This window comes from Neolamprologus multifasciatus, chromosome 13 (genome assembly GCF_963576455.1).
Source record: "Neolamprologus multifasciatus chromosome 13, fNeoMul1.2, whole genome shotgun sequence".
Lineage (NCBI taxonomy): Eukaryota > Metazoa > Chordata > Actinopteri > Cichliformes > Cichlidae > Neolamprologus > Neolamprologus multifasciatus.
Genome location: NC_140451.1, coordinates 4586517 through 4610276, shown reverse-complemented (window position 1 = coordinate 4610276; position 23760 = coordinate 4586517). Strand labels below are relative to the sequence as shown.

The following is a 23760-nucleotide window of genomic DNA, read 5'->3' as shown; positions in this document are numbered from 1 at the left end:
AATATACCTTATATTTTAAAGCTCTTTAAGAATAGGTGAGGTGCAAGAGAACATTTCTCTTGATGCAGAGATACTCTGGGTCATTCCTGAATGACATAGCATATCACCTTATCGTCTTTAGAGGAAGTCCAGACACTCTTTCAGTCATAATCCACTGCATGTGGCCTGGCCAGTAAATCAGCTTTGACTTCATACTCAGCTGTCTTTACCACAACAGACCTCAGTTTGGCACAGAAACCTGAGAAAATTGAGGCCTAAAATATGGAAGTCCTAATTTGCAGCCACTGTGTGGCAAACTACCTCTACCTCCAATCTATGTGACCATATTAACAGAATCACTAGTTACCAGCAGTTAACTGAAATCTTGATTGTTTAGCTTATCTTTGAATGCTCAGTAAAATGAGTTATTTTCTTGCTAATATCCATATTGAAGTGATGGCCCCAAGTAGAAGCATGCTTGAGACAGTCTTCAAATTTAAAACCCTTACCCTTCTTAACATTGTAGCTCCAAGCAATTTCTGAAAAGTAATGCTACATTCAAAAATGTATGCTTAGTCGCTTGGCAGAACCTTATAGTCTTCATACTCAGTGGTTTATGGCTGCTGATTGTACACATTGTGTTTCTTTGCCTACAGGACTACAGTCTGGGGGATGACACACTACTGGATAAAATCAATTTAGCAGAGCCAGATCAGTACCACTTGCCTGACCTAACTGCTGAAGAACAGGCCGTCATCCTGGGTATCTGGTAAGTCTGCTGCCTCAGAGCCGAACTGTAGCTGTGCGTAAAATTGCAATTAGAATTGTTTAAAACAGTGGGAAAACCACTAAGAGTGCAGGTATATTGTAATACATACCGACGATGGTAGCCTCATAAGGAACATTGGGTTAATAGTTCATCTGTTGGATGTCAGAAGAAATTGTGCCTCAGGCCTGAAGACTGAAATAATTTCTCACCATCCTGCACATCTATTTTGATCTAATGATCCCCTCAGTTCAGTTTGCCCCTGCATGAATATATACCATATTCTAGGGCTTCTCGATTATGGCAAAAATGATCATCACGATTATTTTCACTGAAATTGAGATCTCGATTATTTGACGATATTTATTTAACAATAACAATGTATTAAATAATGGCTTAAAAGATTGTCAAAAAATAATATAAAATAGTGTGCAAATACTGATAACAGTGCAAATGTTTGCAATATAAAAAATAAATGAAAAATGTAAACATCTGTGTTTAGTGAACTTCAAAATACTGCATAATATTTATGCATACAAATAACCAAACATCAAGGCAAGCTGTGAAGCTCTTTTACCTCTTTTCAACCAGCGGCATTCTTTCTTCAGCAGCCATTATCCTCTCCTCTCCAGATAACTTCTTCTTAGCTTTCCGAGCTTCCCTCGGGTCTTCTTAATTGTTGTGACGGTGTTTGAAACGCAGAGAGGTGCACTCGATTTGCCACACAGCAGCGCGAGAGTAAAGCACGAGGGAGGTGCTAATAATCGGCTCAGTCATTTTTAATGATCGTTGAAAGCCCAGATCATAATTTAGATTAAAATTCGATTAATTGAGCAGCCCTACCATATTCATAAATTGCTCTGTCTGATGCGTCACTATGACTTTGCTAACCACTTGGAAAATTGTAGATCCCATTAACTCTAAAGTTTTTCTCTTGTCATGTCACCTATTTGTTTAGTAGAAAGTTGTGTGGACAAACTTTGTTATATTCTGCACTGTTCTGTTAGTATACAGTACTGTAAGAAAGTATTTTCCCCTTCCCCATTTCTATAGTACATCTTAAGTCTGAACTTTGACTAGGCCATTCCAATTTCTTATTTCTTTTTATTTGTATTTTTTGTGGGCCCATAAATGATGGCAAGTTATTCAGGTTCCAAACCAGCAAAGCAGCCCCACACCATCACAGTGCCACCACCATGTTTGAGTCTTTGTGTGATGTTCTTTTTAACAAATGGAATTGTTTTTACACCAGATGTAATGAGACACTAACCCTCCAGAAAGCTTAACTACTTTTGTCTTCTCAGTCTACAGAATAGTTTCCCAAAGGTCTTGGGGATATTCACGTTTGCAAATTTGAAATAAGGTTTTGTGTTCTATTTGGTCAACAGTGGTCTTTGTTTTGGATCTCTCCCATGGATGCCAGTTTTGCCCAGTCTCTTTCACAGTGTTGAAAAATGAACAATGGCCATAACTGTGGAAAGTGAGACCTGCAGTTCTTTAGATGTTGGTCTATGTTTTTGTGACCTCCTGTTCCAAATCTTCCCCATTTGTGGGTGACGGCTTTCACCATGGTTTGCTAGAGTCCCAAAGTCTTAGAAAGGGCTTTGTTACCCTTTCCATACTGATAGATGTCAATGACTTTGTTCTGTATCTCTCGGAGTTTCTTTAGTTGGAATAATGTGTTGCTTTGTGAGATAATTTGGCGTACTTTATCACAGAGGTATTATTTATGCTTTTTTGATTCTGCAGGTCTGGCAGTGAAAATGTGGTTAATCAGAGTTGATGGAGGTCGGGGGGATTACGCTTTCACATTGGGCCAGATAGGCAACAAATACATCATTGTTTTACACATTTTGTATTTGCTCTGATTATCTTTGTTTTCTTCTAAACTTTTTTTGATCTGAAATTTTTCAGTGTGACAAATATGCAAAAAAGGTACAGTAAAAAGATACAACAGAAGTACACAGTTGTGCAGTTGTGGGGGGTGAGGGAAAGAGGACAAGTACAAAAGACAAACTGTTGGAGAGAGAATAACTGTGTTAATGACATGAGATGATGGTATATAAATCCTTCATGAGTGGGGGTAGTAGAGAGGAAATGCTCAGTGCATCTTGGGAAGCCCCCCTGCAGCCTGAGCCTATAGGAGATCAAATTAAGTTATGGTTATGGGTCACTTGATCTAGCCCTGACTTTTAGGGCAGCATCACTCATAAACTGTATGTTTCTAAAATGGCGATATTGTTCAGACAAAAGAGGCAGTCCTACAGATCTGTTTAATATGTGAGTTGGAGTAAGTATATGGTTATACGTCATTTTTGAGAGGTTTTTTAAGCCAAACACAATATATCCTCAGTTTTGACTGAACTTAGAACCAACCTTCTGATTAGTAGATGACTTGCTGTAACTCCACCAGGAACAGATGATAGCATATGCTAACATTTGGGGCCTAGCAGAGCAGTGTGTTAGCAGTGTGAGCAAGATAAGATAAAATGACAAAAAAAAAGTGTTATCAGAAATGTGAGCAAGTGTGTTACCAATCAAGACATCTTAATAGATAGCCCGTGACTATCTGGCACTGGGGCTTGCTGAACTTTGGCCCTTGTGAGACATGATTGTCGCGGGTGGAGGATATCCTGTGCTATACGCTCGCCACTCGTCTTTACTGTTTTTAAGTCTCTCTTTTTTCCTCTTCCTCCTTCTATTTATCTCTTTATCACTTCTTCTCTCTTTTGCTAACCTGGCCCTCACCCCCTGTCAGCTCTGGGGGTGAGGAAACCTCATGATCCTTTATATTTCATAAATATGTGACACACCAGGCAGGTTTTCAGCCAGTAAGCCCCAGGAGTTTGCATGAGTTAGCTGATGTCATCCCAACTGTTTTGCTATGTTACATAGCTATAAATTCTGCCTGGTTACCAGGCAGAGAAGTATTAACTTACATAAACCAGAAAAAAGCCAATATGGGGTCAGCATCAAAACCAAACAAAGGTCCATCAATGGGTCGAATTCCCTGATTCTTAAGATTTAATTATGTCTGTCAGTGGTGTACTAAGGGCTGTGCTCTGGTCTTAGATGACAGTCACTGGAATATAGTGCAGTGGGTACTAAACTGAATGTGTGACTGTGTACATTTACCACCTGCACAAACATTTTTCCAGAGTCAGTTAATAAGTTGTATGTTTTCCTATGTAAAGTTTAGAGTTCATCAACACTTCTTTTACCCAACCATTTCTTTTCTAGTTTTCTCTAAATTTATAGCTGAGTGACTGTTATTTGTGAACGTGTTTGTCCTGGTGGTTTAATCCAGGCAAAAGGATAAATAAAATAGAGACTAAAATGTAATATATAAAAATAGTTATCTTCACAGTAACTTGGTGATTAATTTTCTATGCTGGTGCTGGAACTGAATGGGCCAACTGAAGGTCAGTGGAGCAGTCAGTGAGATTGCTAGGAGATGATTGATGAGCAGCAGGTCTGTTTAAATTAAAGGAAGATCTGTACACCCTGATACCACTACAAAACAGTGTTAAAAACAAGTCTCTTGTATAGTTTGTGTCTTCCAGAGTGTTAGCAGACCACATTTATTCAAATATTAAGCTAGGTAATCATTTGACACTCAACCTAGGATAAAAACCTTGAGAAAATATAGATTTCGCTAGCTCCGGGACGTCGGGCTAGCGACGTATAGTATATAGCCTGTATAGTATATTTATACATTTTAATAACTTGTCTTTATTGTCACTGCTTTTTGTATTAATGAGTGCTAATCCCAGGATATACTCAGTATTTATTAATTCCTTGCCAAGGGCTTAAACAGCAGAGACTCTGGTTATAAATTCTCCATGGTCCCTTTAACTCTGGGAATGTGACCTTGTCTGGTTTCTCTTTTCTCCCTCTTGAGCTCTTGGCAGATCTGAATTTTACTTCTTAGAAAAAGTACTTTTAAAGCTCACTGTGGATTCTGATTAATTCCCACGCTGACTTATATATAATAATTAAAATAATTTCTAACAGTCTACCTTTTATTGATTGTAACAAATCATAAATCATTCCCAGGAGTTTGCATGGTTGGCTGATGTTGTCCACATTGGCTCAAGAGTTGTGTAAAAGACCATTCTTGATCTTGGAAATCGGTGGTCAGAAATGTAACAATCCAACCTCCCCATATGGAAAAGATATATATAAATCTTATAAAGTTTTTATCTGTCTTGTATGAAACTTGTATGAAAAGCATACAAGAGTGAAAACTAGGGATGGGTACCGGTATCTGGTGCCATGATGGCACCGGTTCTGACATAAACGGTAGTAACCAGACCGAAAAGCAGCGCACATTTCGGTGTTTTATTTCGGTGCTTTTTTTTCCTGAGATGTCACACACTTTGAATTCTAGCCAATCATTTTACGTTTCCGGATAGTAGGCGGGTCCAGGTACGTACGTTCTTTTAGAGCAGAGCTACAGATTAAAAATGCCCAAGTCGAAGCGGTCAAAAGTCTGGCTGTATTTCACAGCAAAATATGCAAACTCAGCAGCCTGCAACAAGTGCTTTAAGCTGATACTGTCAAAGGAGGTAACACCTCAAATCCGATGAAACACCTGGCGACGCACAGCGTTTTTTTAAAAGCCGAAAAATGCGCCGTATTTGATAGCTTGCTGCGAGACCTCACATCGAGCACATCTACGGCGGCTGTGGTGCCTGTTATTGGACCCGAAGTAGCAACATCCCCCAAAAACCCGAAGAGTAGAGTCCTGGCCCCTAGCCCTGCCAGTGTAGCAGAAATGATGAGGATGATGATGGCAGCAGCAGCCGTTCTTCTCTGCGTGAGTAGCTTAATGTTGTTCGTGTGTAATTTACGTTGAGTAGGCTAACCACGTTATTAAATTAATACATGTAAGGTGAACTAGCAAACATCATCATAGCTACATGCGGCTGTCTTCTTGTTTGATGGCAGATACTCCCTTCACCCTGGCCAAAAAGGCTAAAATGACCAAAGAAAAAGTGGAAAACAGTTAAACATGAGAGGTTTTTGGAGTTTGTGTTTTTTCCATTGTTTAAGCACTGCTTCCAGCCAAGAGTGATACCATATATGCCCCATAGCTGCAGAAAAGGCTAATATTGTTATCTTTTTACAAAAAAACAGCTGAACATGAGAGGTTTTTGGACAAAGTTTGTGATCTCCATTCTTTAAGCACCGGTTTAAGCACCGGTTTGAGCACCGTTTAAGCACCGGCACCGTTTCAAAAGTACCGGTTTGGCACCGGTATCGGATAAAACCTAAACGATACCCATCCCTAGTGAAAACACATATAAGATCCCTTGAAAAATTATATAATGAAACTTGTATGTTTTGTATACTTACTAAAAAAATATATGAAAGTAATGAGAAAGTGGCCACTTTCATGAGTGGCTTTCATTACAGCGCTTTCATTACTGTGGTTGATGCGGGGGTAGGTACGGGCTTGGGGTGTCTGGGGATTCTCTAGGGACAGGTTTCTTGGGGGGCTCAACCTCGGGCTGTGTTCATGACCTGGATGGGGCTCTGGTGGCTCTTGGATGGTGTTTTTCTGGCGGCTGCCTGGAGGGTCTGTTTTGGCGGATGTAGGACACTGGCCTGGTAGCCTAGCTGCCCCAGGGTGGGTCTGGGGCAAGCTTGGAGACTTGGGGTTCTGGGGGTGCTCTGCCTCTCTGCTGGGACTCTGATAACAAAAGGTTATCACAATAAAACAGGAAATAGGCATGGGAAACTAAACGGGGGCAAAGCCAAAAACACCGGGTCAACGACCCAAATTCCCTGACACACCTCTTTGTAGAAAATGTTTGTTTGACAACTGCAATCGAGGGGGATCTGGTTAATTAAAGCTCAAGTTACCAGTTGTTTTACTTGTAAAATAGGATATTTAATTAATCTTTCCAATAGGGCTGGGCGATATGACCCAAAATTCATATCTCGATATATTTTACCTTGGACGGCGATATAAGATATATATCTCGATATTTTTTTAAGCCATAAAGTAAGAACAAAAAGAGAGTTCTTAGTCAAAGCTGTGTCCCAGATGTCACACGGGCACTTTTATTAACATAGAGCATAGATGTACATAAAATTTACTCAAAAATAAATTATGAGCATTTAATAATGCAAATAATAATGCTCCATAAATAAAAGAAAACAATGTTGTTTTTGTGCATAACAAAAAGCTCACAATTGTGCAGTCAAAATGTAAACTAAAAGATGCAGAGCATAGTAACAAAGACAGATTTCACAGCTGCTCTGTTCCCAACTTCTACTGTGTGACTGACAGCATTGAGTTTGAAATCCTCTTCGTAACCACGTCTCTTAACAGGTGCCATTTATGGTCCTTATACACAGTAGGGTAATATTACGTTGAAGCACAGTACGTATCACTCCGCGAGGCTCCTCGGTAGCCGTAATGCTCTGACAATCCATCAACCGGTGCAGCACCGTAGCTTACCAAAGTCGTACTAAAACATTTTTTGACAGATTGCTGAGCGCTGTGTACCACATAAAATCGCTTCGCGGCCATCAAGCACAACCAGAATTCATACATAAGGCGCGCTGTCAACTTTTGAGAAAATGAAAGGATTTTAGGCTGTGCAGCGCCTCTGGGCTGCATGGCGTTAGCGTGGTTAGCTCGTTAGCGTTGTTAGCTAGCTAACACGTTGACGGCGTCCAGCCCCACGCACGGGGCGATGCGCAGTAACTCGTTAACGGAGATTTGCCGTGCCCATCTTGTCGCTTCCTGCAGGTGAAGCGATGGGGGAGGAGGGGGAGTTGTGTTCAGTGAAGGAGAGGCGAGGCCGAGTAATGTTGCGTAAAGACAAAAGTGGACGAAAGAGAGGCAAACTTGCGGCTCCACAAGTAACATAGACTATATCGATATAAAGGATATTGTCACATCTTATATCTCGTATAAAAATATATCGATATTTTTTAAAAACTCGATATATCGCCCAGCTCTACTTTCCAATATTTATTCACAAATATTTTTGTCTGCAGCACTGACTTCCAGAAGAATAACCCTGTGCACAAACTAACAGAAGAAGAACTCCTGGCCTTCACGTCTGTAAGTCATTGTTTACTTTTTTATGACCAGCATTGTAAGTTTTCCATGTAATTTTAAAGAGAAATGACTTTGGTAGTATGCCTTGCCTTTTTTAACCTAGCCGACACATACACTCCTCTGATTAACAGTGAAACTTAGAATTAACAAAATGAAAAATAATGCAGCAGTGTATAAATCACTATTTAGGCCTCATTCATCTTGCTTATACAGGCAATAAATAAGATATGTACAACTAGACTTGCAATTCGATTGGTAAACATCCTAAATGTAAGTTGTGCTGAAATTCTGATGAAAATGATGAAAGTATTGTCGTACCAGCAAATTGAAGTGGACATACAAACGTAAGCCACAATACAAAAATGATGAAATGGCTCAATCAAAGGTGAGCAGTAAGAAAGCTGAGCTCATATTGAGGAAAACATAACCATAAATCTTTAGGGACACTCCCAAAAACAACCAGTGATTTTTATGAAGGCAATTCCTGAAAACTTTAATGGAACGTTTTGTAGTGGCAGACAAACTGTAGTGGGACCACTACTACGATTTTATCTTTATGATGATGTTAGTTGGAAGATATAATTACACGCTAATCAATGTATATTTATGAGTACAACATAATTAAAAAAAACCTAAAAAAAACCCTTTTTAAATAAAGCCGTATTTGAGATGAAGAATATTGTCACCATAATTCACTCTGGAGAGCAAACACGTCTTCAAAACTTCAAACCTTAGCTTTGCTGTAATTATTTGGTTAGTTTTCACCAGCATGTAGTACACAGCTTAAAATGGGTGAGCTTTGCGCAGTTCTCCATGTATTACAAATAAAGAAAGAGGAAATATAAGGTAGCAGCATGACTATAAAATTACCAATAACAATTTAAGCCCAAAAAAAATGTATTCCTATAATAGGCCAAAACCATACATCAACTACCTTAAGGTTGTAGCATTAGCCTGGTGCAAAAGGACATGGCCCTGGTGGGCTGTCTGCTTTGAGTTTACACTGACAAGAAGAAGCAAGAAGTAAATTGTGAAACCTCAAATCAACACAGTATTTTAAAATTCCTTGTTTCATCTATTAGCCACTAGGATGCACTTTAAAGCTGTACTTAGCAAAAAGAAACAACAAATACTGTACTGGTGGGATTATTGAATAGTTCAGTGTCTCCTACTAGTTGTTCTGGCTTGCTTAAGCCTGATAATAACGCTTTTGTTTCCTTTTCATGAGGTCTTAGAAAACATTAGATTTGATTGTTACGATGATGCATCATTGTCACATTCTCACCACTGGTCCTAATATAATGATCCAGTCTTTGTCACTATGGCTGTAAATTGACACAGCGCTGTTATTTACACTTAGGATATGAGTGGTTGTAACATTTTGAGCTCATGATATGTAAAACTTTGTTTTGCAAAGAAAGTAAATTGGAAATACTAGAAAGAAGAGTATGTGGCAGTCAAAGTCAGATCAGAACAGCTGCTCTGTATTTCTTTGAAAAATGTTTATTACTTTGTCCTGTACCTACATTTTTAATCCTGGTGCATTACCTGAAATCCTAACAAGATGAGGCAATATGCAAGTCTGCGTATCCATGTTTATTGGTGCTATCCAATTGGAAACAAATATATTTGTGGGTACATTTGTACTATGCCAGGTTATTCTCTGTTCATCACTTTTCTTTGAAGTTGAACAGTGGTTATTATGAAGCCAGCTGTGTATACAAAATAAGCTGGCCGCATATCTGTGTCTCACTGCGTCGGCTGGAAATGCTGCTGCAAGCAGCTGCTGGCTCTGTGGGCAGGCATCTTCCCAGCCTACATGTAGATCCAGGAATCTGCAGGCTGGTTAGATGGTTGTCACATGTCTGGCTGTCTTCGTCGATACCTGAATCCTATCACCGTACTAGAAGAACATCTCTCAGCACTGCTAATGTGTCAGTTATTACATTTTCACCCAGGATTTGAGTGTAACAGGGAATATTACAGGCACTAATAATGAGCTGCACAAAAATCAACCGAGTTGTTTCATCTCTGCAGTGAAACTTTGAATTCATTCTAGAGAGAAGCTTATGAGACTTTGGCAGATTGTATAGGGTTCAGGCAGCAGTAACACAGGGATTGATGATGCACCTCAGCAAACTACCAGCTGCTGGAAATCCAACAAAGAGAATTTAAGGACCTGACTTGTGTCTAGGTTCCAGTTAGGACTGTTATATCTATATCCCTTTCATCTCTGCAAACATGCTTCCTCACAGATCTCTCTGTCTGATCTCTATTTCTGCACCACTCGTACATCAGGACACTGCATAGTAAATATGTCATTGTTTTTTGGGGTTTTTTTTTAAAAGAAAAACAAAAAGAGACCGTAAATGTAGCAACACGGATTTATTTATTGCCCTGGCTTTTATTCAATAAATCTGTTAATTTTGGAGAACTGCACCAAAGCACGTGTACGGTAGGTGAAAAGGCTCTGCCCTACCATCCGAACAGAAATATTTATGCAGATCGATACGTTTGCAGGACATGAATTATGCTGGAAGAAGGGTAAATTGGCCTAATTCCCTTTGCAACTGAAGAAGGTGAAAGCCTGGCCCACAATAAGAGTTCATGGTATTCTGCAGTTAATGAATAAAATGAATAAATTGAACCTCATCTCAGGGTTGCAGTAAAAACTCACAGCCAAGTCACACAGGTCTTATTCCCATGTGACACAGCCTGATGTCTCCTCTGTCACATCCAGATGTGTTTGTTCAGCCCCAGTCTGAACCACTCTTTGCAGCATTACACACGGTCCTAAATGCCTCTCACATTAACTCAGTTTTGATCACCATACTCAGCACCTACAAAAATAAATCCATACATTTAGTAGAAGTATAACCTGCTCCCAAGCAAACCTGTCTCCTCATAACAGAGTCCCAGTTTCTTGTAGACAGCTGTCTGCCATATTGAATCTGTCCCTATCGGACTTCCTCAGTCTCTCAAATTGTTGTATTGTAATTTTGACCCCCTCTTCATTTCATTGTGGGTATTTGTTTATGCACAATAGGAGTGAATGATATGTAGTCTTAAAATTATATTTTGATATTTCTGACAAAAAATACTGAGTGTTTTATAGATACTTGCAGGCAGCAACATTTATATGTGTAAATAAACTGTCACTTTTCATCCTTCTGTTCCACTGAGCGACTGTCTTTGATGAAGCACCGTGTTAAAAGTGTGAGTCTATATGCACAGAGTTAACAGTAACTCAAGTAACTTAACCTTGTTAAGTATTGTCTGCCTGGGTTGATCTTTGGTCAAACTGCCCAAAGCCCCGCTTTTCCACTAGGGCTGGGTATCATCACTGATTTCTAGAATCGATTTGATTCCGATTCACAAGGTCCTGAATCGATTCGATTCAATTGGATTTGAATCTGGGAAATTTTGCCTCAGTCAGAAATATTATAATTCAGATCAGTACATTTACATATTTTTGTATCTATAAAAAGGAAGCTGACACTTTCGAGACTTTATCAAAGGGGTGAGCATCACAGCAGAGGCCTTTGTGTCAAAGTAGCTGAAGATAAAACAGAAAAACATGAAGGTGATTTTCCTGTTCTGGGATACATCAAAAACGAAAGAAAACCATTAATCAACTTATGAACATTACCTCTGAAGTTACAGCGGTTTTATTACAGACACAGCTAAGCGTTTTGCATTTTGCATAATTTTAAAAAGTTTAAATTTGTTCAGTGTTGAACGGCAGAAATTAGGTTTTCTTTTCGGAAGTATGTAAAAGGGAAAAAAAACATCAGCCAACAGCGCTGTAAATAACGGTAGTCTTGTGCGTAACAAGCAAGCGAATAATGCAGAAAACAGATGTCGGGGATAGACGGGAAACTGTTCTTAAAGTACACTGAGAGAGAGAGAGAGAGAGCTGTGCATGAAGTGTGGTGGAAGCAAAACAGCAAAAGTCAGAGGGAATTCATGACGATGTTTATGTGAAGCGTAGTTTGGATCTTCTTTTGCTTCTGGTTCGGTCAATATTGTTTGGAGAGACATCAAACTAACAGCTTTAGAATCAGCGCAAAAAGGGCGTGAACACAAAGCGCGGAGTCGCCGAAACATCAGAATCAGCGAGCTGTCGGCTTTCAGCCCCGACCGTGTCCGTGCCGTCGGATGAGAAAGTCACATCTCACTGATTCTGATCTGCGGGTCCGCGCTTTGTGTTTACGTCTTTGTGCAGAATCAGTGTTCCTGCTCTCATTTACTGTTTTAGCTGTTTGGTGGTTGTCAAAATTTTGTGACATTTCACCTGAGATTCTGGAATTTCGGGCAAAATACATTTCTATAAATAAATCGATTCAGGATTTTAATGAATCGATATCACGTTATCCAAGCAAGAATCAATTTTAATCGATGAATCGATTATTAAAAGCCACCCCTACTTTCCACCTTGTAAACACTTTAGAATTTCATTCACGGCTTGCTCTTCTTGTCATTTGGTTATTTTTGGGTTGCACATCACCAGTTGATAGCAGCTCCTCCGTCATAGCTTGGTTGTATTCAGCTGTTTTTTGTCTTGAGTGAGGAAACAGGTTTGTTGTTTCCACCTTCAGCAGGAACAGTTTTCCCTTTGGAGCACTATCCTTTGTTGGAGGTTGTTGAAGTAGCTCCCTTTGCACTAAATCATTACTGGAGGCAGGGGTGTCTGACATTGCTGTTAGACGATCTTGGGCTTGTTTCAATGTTCTTGTGCGCTAAGGAACATAAACATAAAAGGAACCATGATAGCACGATACTTCAGCAAATTTATACCAGTTTTATTGCCGAAGCCATGATATGGCTCCTATATTACCTGGTGTTAAATATACGTAGCCAGCTAGAGCCTGGAGCGTGCACAAACTGTCGGCTTCAGAGCGATGCGCAACAAGGACATTGCTTTCAGTTTGTACGCATCTTTAAGGTTCGAGTTTGGACGGGTCTTACCACTTGTAATTATGAAGTATGCAACATTTTTTTCCAAGCTTTTTTCTGTTACTCCAAAGCATTTAGTCAAACACAACAGAAAACAATCAATATAATAAGTGGATTTAGTCATCACCATCAAAACTTCCTCCGTCTTCTCGTTGCTGTTGAGAAACACCCATTTGCGTCAGGAGCGACATGACAAACGCTTCGGATGCTTTATCATTTGATTTTTTAATTGCTCAACGATTGATGTTGGTAGAGGAATAACTGCATAATTAGGACAATTTACTGTTGCATTAATGACTCCAGCAAGACTTGCTAAGCATCCACAAAGATCATTAGTGTTTGTTTATCTCACCTCGAACCATGTATCTCTTTTATCACGCATTTCCATTCTCATAAATATACAGTGTGTAGAAAGTTACTGTTGTATAACTTGTTCTGATTAAAGATGAGTCGAGACATGAATTCAGATGAAAAGCTTCAGTCGTCTCTCTCTGACATCTACCTACCAGTAAATCTGCTGAACACACCCTCCCCGCTTTCCCTTTAATCAGCTCATCTAAAGCTAAACCACTAAGCTGTGCCAGCTATTATACAGCAGATTATCACCACAGCACACAGATAAAGACTTTGTGGCTGTAATAGGTTTTAATAATTAGGTGTTCTCACTAAAGCTTGCTGCTTGATTTCCCACTACAGTGCACAGCAGACAGGCGAGCCCTGTGCTTATTTCAGCTACAGAAGAAGAGGAAAAAGAAAGTTACTCTTGTGTGCTTTTCCACAGTGCTTCGGTACAACCGCAACTCCAAATAATTTGGGAATTAAAATGTTTTTTAAAACGGCAACAATTTGCAGAACATATATATTCTATAATAGAGCATTAGAAATATATTAAATGTTTAAAATGCGTTACGTTTGAGAGGTGTTCAGATGTAAGTAGGTTAACTGACGTGTTTGCAGTTTAGAGAGGCTGTATTTATGAATGAGCAGAAGAACCCGTATCTACAGATTGGGAATTCATTTCAGAATGTCATTCAACATAATAAAGAAGACTTTGAATTTTTATGTCATTATGTATGATAGATCATCAGATATTCAGAGTGTCTGTATTAAAAAAAATAAATAAATGAGAAAATCTAAAGATCAGTGGCTGCCCATGATCTTTGGGTCCTTAGGCAGCACTGCATTAGGAAAAAAAACATCATCCTGGTATGCAGACACTGCATGTGTTCACGAACCCTTCCAGAAAGTATCGTCTGTGCCATCCAAAAGCTCTATCATGCAAATAACAAACCAGATGTGAACATGATCCAGAAATGCTGCCCTCTTCTCTGGGCCAAAGCTCGAAGTAACACATGCTCCCATCTGGGGAAGGCCTTGCATATTTAATCAATACAATGCTAAACACTGCATCTATAACAACATCATGGCGTCATAGTAAAAGAGTCTGACTGCTGAACTGGCTTAACTGCACCAAACCATTTGGGCATCATGAAATAAAAAACGCCGCGAGACGACCCAGGATTGTTGAGCAGGTAAAATCTTTTGTCTGACAACATTTCAGAGCAGCTGCTGGAAAGCTTTTATAAAAAGAAGGTATTTTTCCAATAATGGTAAACTCTCTCAGTTCAAATGTTTGATATGGTTTCTGTCTTCTATTGTAAGGGAAAATGTGTTTACGAGATTTGCAGATCATTGCATTCTGTTTCAATTAATTAATTTTTTTAAATTTGGGTTGTATATGTAATTTGTTAATTCATTCATATATTCATAAATACTAATGACGTACTAATTTTGAAGGAAACCGTGGTGTGTTCAGACTTTTCTGGATTACTTTGTACTTCTATTGTGTTACAGACTTTAATAACAGCATATAGCTGCTAACTGTACTTGTTGTTTAGATTATAATGCCTAAATCTATGCAAATATAGACAAAAGGTATGCACTGAAATATTTAGTGTTCATGTAGAGCAGCTTAGAAATCATCATATTTCATATATAGTCTCACTCTGTACATCCTTCTGATTCAGTAACTAACGTTTATTGCTAAGTAAGTGCCAAAAAATACAAGTCAAAAATGGCACTCAAAAGAGAATAGCACCATTAATACTCACACAGTGTGGACTGGATTAAAATCACAGACCATGTAATAATAAAGTCCTTCCACTTTCCAACAGAGAAATAAATCTTGTCCAAAAGAAGCTTAGATGGCAGCTTCGAATATAGACTGATTAATTATACAGTAAATTTTCAAGTATTGATTGAATTACTCTATTTTTTTTTTTTCATTTAAAGCTTTTTATTCTTCAGTTTTCCTGTCACTGTTTCCTAGTTGAAACATTAATCAAGATATGGAACAAGTTTAATCTTGAACTGTTTGTAAAATTCATTCCCTAACCCATCTGGGCCTGGACTCTTACCATTTTTTAATAAACCAATAGATTTAATAATTTCTTCCTTTGTAATCTTGGCGTTCACAATCTTGCGATCCACCTGATCTAAAACAGGGAGGTCACACTTATCTAAAAAGTCCTGCATATCTTTAGGCCCTGCAGTGGAATGAGAAGTATAGAGAGATTCATAAAACTGTCTAAAGTTATCATTAATGTCTTTATGTGATGTAACCAGGTTTCCATTGCGTGATCTAATTTTGTGAATCATTCTGTCATTTTCTAACTTCTTTAGCTGTCTAGCTAACAACTTATGTGGCTTGTCCCCAAATTCAAAGTACTTCTGTCTTACAAAGGTGAACGCTCTATTAATGTTGCTGGTTAGTATTTGATTTAGTTTATATTTTAATGCACAAATAGTGTTGTAGCTATCTAAATAGGGAGCCCTTGCATTATTGGCGTCCAAATCGTGGATCATTTTTTCTAATTTTAACTGTTCTAGTTTATTATTTTTATTCTGTGAGGCCTGATATGATATTATGCACCCCCTGATATAGGCTTTAAACATTTCGTATAATGTATCAGGTGAGCTTTCGGCATTATCGTTTATATCGAAAAATAAAGAGGTCTGAGAGTTCATATACTGTTGAAATTTTAAATCGCTCAGTAGTTGTGGGTCAAATCTCCAATTCCTATATGCTTTGGTGAAGTTGCTAAGTGCGAAGGAGCAGGTGACAGGGCAATGATCAGAGATAATAATATTGTGATAGGTTACGTTACGAACAAGGGAGAGCATTTTACCATCTACCAGAAAATAGTCAATCTTTGAATAAACGTTATGTGCAGAAGAGTGGAAAGAAAACTCTCTACCTGATGGATTTAAAGTTCTTCACACATCACAAATATTCATATTGTTCATATGTGTTTTAATAAAGTTGCTACCTTTACACAATGTGTTTTTTTGGAGAGGGATTTATCTAAGTATGGGTCTAACACTAAATTAAAATCACCTCCAATTATTAAATTATTATTAGCTATATCCGGAATTAAGCTGAAAACCTTTCTATAAAACTCTGGGTCATCATGGTTAGGTCCATAAATGTTCAGTAGAATAATCGGAATGGCGTGCAGCTCCCCGGTCATGTATTACTGACCGGGGAGCTGCACGCCATCTACCATTCTTATCAGCTATAGTGGAGGTATGCCTGAATGGAGTATCTTTCTTAATTAATATAGCTACCCCTCTGGTTTTAGCAGAAAATGTTGAGTAATACACCTGATTAATCCATCTACACCTAAGTTTATTATGTTTTTCAGATGAGTTTCTTGTAAAAAGATAATTTCCGCTTTAAGAGATTTCAAGTGTGATAACACGTTGCCTCTCTTCACAGGCTCATTTACACCTTAAACATTCCATGTACAAAAGGTCAGATTCATACAGGGCGGGGATGCACTGCTTTTTCAGTCCCAACTGAAAATAAAAATAAAAACAAAAAATCTGAAGGGATGCGGTAACAAAAACTAAGCTTACCAAAATACTACTTGATTAATAAGATTGCAATTAGACCTAAAGTTCAGGTTCCACCAGTGTAATATAGTATATGCTGTAAAGGTCAAAAAGGTGAACCTATTATTGTTTATGTAGCACACTGTGCAATCACAGTGCATTCAATTATGACTGTACTTTTGTTTCTGCAGCATGGCACAGTGCAAGGCAGGTTTTGGAGAATTTCCTAAACTGGAATGATACTGGGACAATACTTGCCCAGAGTGAAAAACCTAAAAGCAAAGAGATCTTTTTTGGGTTTAGCTGCAAAACTATATACTGATGTCTAATCTTCACTTTGATCATCGTCTAGTTTAATACTTACACCCAGAATCAGAAGCGGAGTCCATCTGTGACAACCTTTAAAGTTGTGCACATTTATATACACATCATGTAACAGTAATAACTTGAATACTGGAGGAACAAACATTGTATAATCCACTTTATTTTGAGACAGACCAACATACAACACAGATCAGTTTATAGTTTACAATTCAATCCCTGTCTTATCTATTTTAGTAGTGCATATGGATGCATTCTGAGCTTATTATTAAAGCTGCAGAATTTGATAAGAAAAAAAAGACAATTCTGACCTAATAATGTTAGGTTATTAATGTTATTATTTGTCTCTGTACTGTTTTATACTGTTTATACCAAAATCATGAGTGCCAGTGTAATGCATATTATACTTTGTCATCTGTAAGCTATAATTTTTGGGGCAAAGCATCCTTTAACTTATGCTTGTGTTTAAAAGAAAACTTGGTTATGCATCAATTTACTTCTTGTTCAGAAGGATGTCGATAATTTGAAGTGCTGAACGAGTGTGTCATGTTCCATATTCACCAATAAATAAAACACACACACACACACACAGATTTGTTAATACAACAGTCTTTGTATTGTCAGGTATATAAAGCTCTTGTATAGTTTCTGTGTTTTGGGAAGGTAATGCCAGGTTTGCTTTTTCATTTGCTTCTTTCTTGTGTAATGTAATTGGTTTTATGGACTATGAAATCTGATTGATCTGCTTGCGTTCGCTTTTAAGGGTTTAATAGTTAGTAGAAAATAAAGAAAATACTTTTTACGTACAAGTCACGTTCATTCGGCCATACATACTTAAATGCATCCCTTCAATTCTATCCTTTTGGACCTTTGGATGAGCCACCTTCTGATTAGAGGATGAGGCACTATTTCCTGAGCTCCTTGGCTTTTGTCACCAGAATGATACTGTGTTTGCCACAAATCATGTGTTCCTTGATGATGTGAATAAAGTGTTATCTTTGACCCTCTATTTTTCTTTTATTGTTCCGCAGTGTGTTTTGTCTGAACCCAAGTGTTTGGCCCGTGCAAGTGTCAGCACTTTGCCTCAGGACGAAACTGGAAAAAGGAAAATCCCGATGTGTAGAAAGAGCCATGATGCAAACCCAGGTAAATAACTACTCGGGGGGAAGGTCAAAATAAACAGAAAGCAGAGTGTGTGCAAGGGTCTGCCTGCCTTAATCAATCCAGCTTATTGTAGAAATGGCCATACGTGTCGCCCTGTTGAAATAAGATTCAGTCTCTTCCAGCACCACCACCTATCACACCATATGTCAAAATAATGCCAGTCACTGCTATACAGACCCTTTCCAAAAAATTAGAATATCACACAAAAGTTTATTTCCAAAATTCCATTCAAAACATTAAACTTTTATACATTTTGATTCAGGGCCCACAACTTAAACGATTTCAAGTACTTAGTTGTTTATTTGTATATAATTTGGGATTCCTGCTCATAAAACCCACAAAAACAGGATTTCAAAAAATTAGAATGCTGTGAAGACATCACCATTTACTTCTCAGTTTTTGCAGAAAAAAAAAGAAATTAGGATCACATCAAATCAGTCAAAATGTGGTACTTTCAAAATGATATGTCAATCTTCAATTCTTGGTTGGGAATCCCTTTGCGTTAATCATTGCCTCGATGCGCCGTGGCATTGAGGCAATCAGCCTGTGGCATTGCCTGGTAGTTATGGAAGCCCAGATTTCCTTGATGCTTGCTGTCAGCTCTTCTTTGTTTTGGGGTCTGGTGGACCTCATTTCCCTCTTGATACCCCGTATATTCTCAATGGGGTTTAGGTCTGGTGAGTTGGCTGGCCAGCCAAGCACTGTGATGGCATGGCCATCAAACCAAGTTTTGGTGTTCCTGGTGGTATGGATAGGGGCCAGGTACTGCTGGAAGATGAAATCTGCATCTCCATACAGATCCTCAGCAGAAGGAATCATGAAGCCCTGTAAAACATTCTGGTAGACTGTTGCGGTGACCCTGATTTAAGAAGCAGAGTTTTACCAACACCTGCACTGACATTGCACCAAATCATAACTGACTGTGGATATTTCACACTGGACCTCAAGCAGCTTGGGTCCGTTCCCTCACCTGTCTCCTCCAGACACTTGGACCTTGATTCCGAATGAAAGGCACTCTTTATTTTCATCGGAAAAGAGGACCTTTGACCACTGGCTAACAGTTCAGTCCATCTTCTCCTTGGCCCAGTTGAGTCGCTTCCGACGTTGGCTCAGACTCAGAAGTGGTTTTGAAGCTTTGACTCATTCCACTCTTTCTGGATCTCTGCCAGATTCTTGAATCTTCTGTCTGCCTGTTTTCGTGGGTTTCATGAGCTCTAAGCCCAAATTATGTACAAATAAACAACTAAGTACTTGAAATCGTTTAAGTTGTGGGCCCTGAATCTATCATCTATGAAAGTTTAATGTTTTGAATGGAATTATGGAAATAAATAAACTTTTCCTTGATATTCACATTTTTTGGAAAGGGTCTGTAAGTACAAACATTCCACCTCCAGTCCCAAGGAGGCAGACGGGGACATGAATCGTCTTGGAATTGGTAAAAACATTGTTCTTGTGACTTGTTGTTGTTTGTTTATTTCGGAAATAATTGCTGATTGAAATAATTCCAATCAGCAAAGAGCAGAAATCTGCACCTGCAGTGGGCACAGGGCACTGGAGCCAAAACTGGAGAATAGAAAACTGCAAACATGGATTAATGAACCCGTATTTCTCATATCCAAAATTGAGGCTCCATGAATTCATGGAGAAAGTCCAGGCTGCTGCTGTGATATGTTGAATGTTTTCTTGGCATTCTTCATACACCTAAATAATAACAAATCACTGGTTGAATCTCAATTTGTCAGTTTTTTGTTTGCTGTATTCACTTGGTTGTGGGCAGAGTGCAGCATCTTCTAAAGGCTTGTTTCATAAACGTGACAGTGGTTAAGTGGATATAAGTGGCCTCTTTGGTCACCTGATCACCTTTGGGGAGGGAAAACCATAGCAGGAAAATCAAAGGCCAGGTTTTCCACAGTACTCTGCGGATGCACATGCTTTCCTTATCTGCCCTGCCCAGATTTGGATAATTAAATCACAGCCCATTAAAGTTAAGAATCATAAAGGTTTATCAATTATCTAATTGAACTTTGAGTATTAATCTGAACTGCTTGAAATGAAGGAAGCTAGTTTTCTTGTTTGTTTTTGAAGACCAATTCGCGTATCATGGCAGAAGCTTCTAGAAGTTCTGCAGCCTTGATTTCATGATGAGTGGTTTTTGCTCTAGTGCAAGTCCATCCAAGGATACTGTTTGTTACTGTGTTTTCATTTTGTGTGTAATCGTATCTGCCCATCTGTGAATGGTTTCGCCGTCATGTTACAGAATAAGAAAATTAGTGTGACCACAAACAGTTAAGAGCCGCAGAGCTCTGCAGACTCACAGTTCCAGTTATTGAGTAACCTTGTTCTTTTTTTCTCCAAACAACCCTGAGCACAAACCATACCATTAATGTTGCACAGCTCCAAATGTTACTGCGGATGTTGATCAATAACATGCCTGAAAGAGTGAACACAAGGTGCATTAGGGTTTATTAAAAATGGAGGACTCGAGGACAACAGTCGTCCTTACAGAAGTAAAACGAGGCTGTTTTAGCTGCCACAGCCTGGGCGGTACAGAGTAAAGTTGTAAGCAGTGAATGTCATTTTTTAAGATGTATTTTGTGATTTTGTGTAGTTGGATTGGTTTCCTATAAAGGTCTCAAGCTTATTGAGCAAATAAAATGCACTTGGTTTCTATTTCATTCTATATGATGACATGCATCTAAATCAATTCGACATGTAGTGTTGTTCTACGTTGTTTCGCTTGATTTTGGATAAATAATTCCAGTTCTCAAGATAAGGATCATCCATCAGTCTGCCCATCAGTCCACTCTGAGATAATTTCTCTTTGAAAGCAGGCGAACAGGGTCTCTCAGATAAAATGGTTTTTGGTTTTTTTTATGGAGGATCCTGGATGAGAGAGAAATGATCTCTCCAGAAGATTATGGGACTACCTTTAGAGGCTCCTGACTGTTCGGTGCCCACAAAACCTACAAAGTGAGGAATCCACAAAGCATCCTGATCAGATGCCTTGACCCCCTCAGCTGTTTCTATCAGTGCAAAGCGGCAGTGGCTGTACTCGCTCCAAATGTGCGAGCTCCTCGTCTGCCTCTAAGGCTGAGCCCAGGGAGCTTATTTTGACAGCTTTTATCCACAGCTTCATCCTTTTGAGGGCTTCGTGTTCTAGCTCATGTTTATCTGTACCACAATGTCCTCATCACACCAGGTGCTGTGCTTCAACTCCTTCACGTGGGGCAGCAACTCTCCCACAACCCAAAACGAGCAATCAGTTATTTAATTTAATAAAGTTAGCTTTCCACTGCCATTCTCTAATTTATTAGCAACAACTCTGTGTTTACAAAAACATTCCTCTTTACTTTTTTTTCTCGTGTTTTTTTTTATGTGTACCGTTGGACATAAACTACATTTTTTGTATGGGGGGGACATTTAAAACGTGTCTCAATGATTTTAATTTGTTCATCTGATCAGTTTTGACCCTTTGGAAAAGATGCCAAGATTCTGCAAGGATGGTGGCAGAAGGAAACCACAAAAAAGTGCCTGTTTGCTCCTCCTAGCATTTTATTTAATTCAAAATCATAAAAGGAGAACGAACAGCTGTAGGCTACAGGAGTTGTGTTCACTATTTGCTCTTTGTCTCCATGAATGTTCCCTCTCATTGCCCATTTCATGCCTAATGACCCTGTAACCCTGTCAGTGGCACAGAATATATACATATATTTGCACTGCTAGCAGTAAAGATACTGGTTACATCTTCAACTGATGGAAGTAATACTCAGTCATTTTGGGGGATGAACTCTGTTGTTACAGACTCTGCAGCACATTTTGTGGAACAAATTCAGCTGTTTCCTTCTTTATTTGAGTTTCTTTCTTTTCCAGGCAATAGTAGACCACTTTGAAGACAAGAGTTGTCCTGTGACGGAGCGCCTCAAAGTCTTTTACTGCTGCCAAGCACCACCCAGATGGGCTGTCCAGGTATTAGGTCCCTTTCTGTTTTTTTCAACTAAAAGAAAATTAACTAGCACTTTATTCACTTTGACTGTGAGAGTCTGTGTTTTTTTTAAATTTATCATTAAAAAAATCTTTTGGACAGAGACTAGTAATGTCACTGATGACACGAAACGATAATGTCTCAGTTAAGATACATTGAATAATTCGCATTAATGTCACATAAGTGCACCTGAGATGGAATACAATAACATTTTTGCTATTTTTTGGTCATAAACTTTGCCTTGATTGTTCTACTATAAGAAAAAGCGTCTGCTGTCCTTAAAACAAGAATTCACTAAACCGCTGACACGCCCCTTAGGCTTGCTGTTGAGGGTTTGAGAGCTACTTTTTAAATACTGTGAATGTTATCACAGGGCTGACCTCATCCTCTTTCATTCCAGAGCTCATGGCTCGTATACTTAATGTTGTTGTTATCATACCTTGTCTTGTCCTATTCTAAATTCCTTTTTTGTTTCAAAATAAACTAAAGAAAAAGTAGAGATAACCAAAGTTATAATTAAGTTAACTCTTTAAGCATAGATAAATGAATGGCAAATTAGATTAAAATTAATATTACATTTGGATTGAAATCAAGTGGTGTCATGTCCTTAACAGGGACAGAACAATACGACAAAAGGCCTCCAGGTCAGGGTGTAGGGGAAAGAGCAGCTGTTCCTGGGTAGTGCTGCATTCTTCAAGTAGCAGCTTTGTCAAAGGTTATAATCAATAATGCATAACTGCTGTTTGTTCTTGGCTAACAGAACAAAGAGCAATGCAACAATCAGCTCAGTTGGCTTTATCGTTGCCATTCTTTTGGCATGCTTGGAACATTTTTGGTCACCAGTAACAAATAGCTTACATCACCTTATGATTCTGGTGGGTGTACCACTAGAACACTGGTCCTGGTCACTGCTGTTTATGTGTTACATCACATTCGTTTAGCTCTGGCACAATGTTCAAAGAAAACACTAAACACAAGACAGTTCAGCTGTTCTTTATAATGAAGGTTCTTTCCCTTTAATAAGAATTCAAGTGCCTTAATTCTCATGGCATAGTTACATTTAACCAAAAGGTCTCTTACATCACATCATCTGTTTACATAATTCAACTGAGGCAGATATCTGGTCAATAAGCCAATTTCCTCTTGGCCAACATGTTAAGGCATTCAAATGTAATGTAGACAAATATTTATCATTGTCTGAGACAAATCTCTCCACCTCTCTGCCAGGTCGTCCTTAGCCAGAGAGGTGGAGATCTCATATGTTTTTGGCTATTGAGAAATGTTTGTGATAATATTTGATTCTGCGGTCAGAGCTTCTATTTATCTGCATTTCTAATGGAGGGGCACCTCTCAGCAGCACTCTCCTAACTTAAATTCTGACTCTCTCAAGAACAAACTTTATCACCCTGAAGTTCTTCTCTGCTTACTCAGCGCATGTGACATAATTGTTATTATACTGGATTAAATTTTAAAAGAAAATCCATTCCTTGCTGCCACATTGTCTGTTAAGATTTCCAATTTACTAACGTACACATCCGCTTTACAGTCTTAAAGAGAACAACAACTACTTGTAATGATATGATTTTATTTCATAGAGAACATGACAAAAACAGAAAAGCA

The 23760-nt window shown here is 38.7% G+C and overlaps 1 protein-coding gene across 1 annotated transcript in view; it reads left to right on the top strand.

Annotated features, from left to right (window-relative positions):
• Window positions 1-23760, top strand: part of ttc27 (tetratricopeptide repeat domain 27) — an 86346-nt gene that overhangs the window by 29823 nt on the left and 32763 nt on the right. The window contains 5 exon segments of the mRNA XM_085183139.1: window positions 636-748; window positions 7760-7826; window positions 18026-18046; window positions 18048-18140; window positions 22029-22124. Of these exon segments, the coding sequence (XP_085039265.1) occupies window positions 636-748; window positions 7760-7826; window positions 18026-18046; window positions 18048-18140; window positions 22029-22124 (390 nt within the window).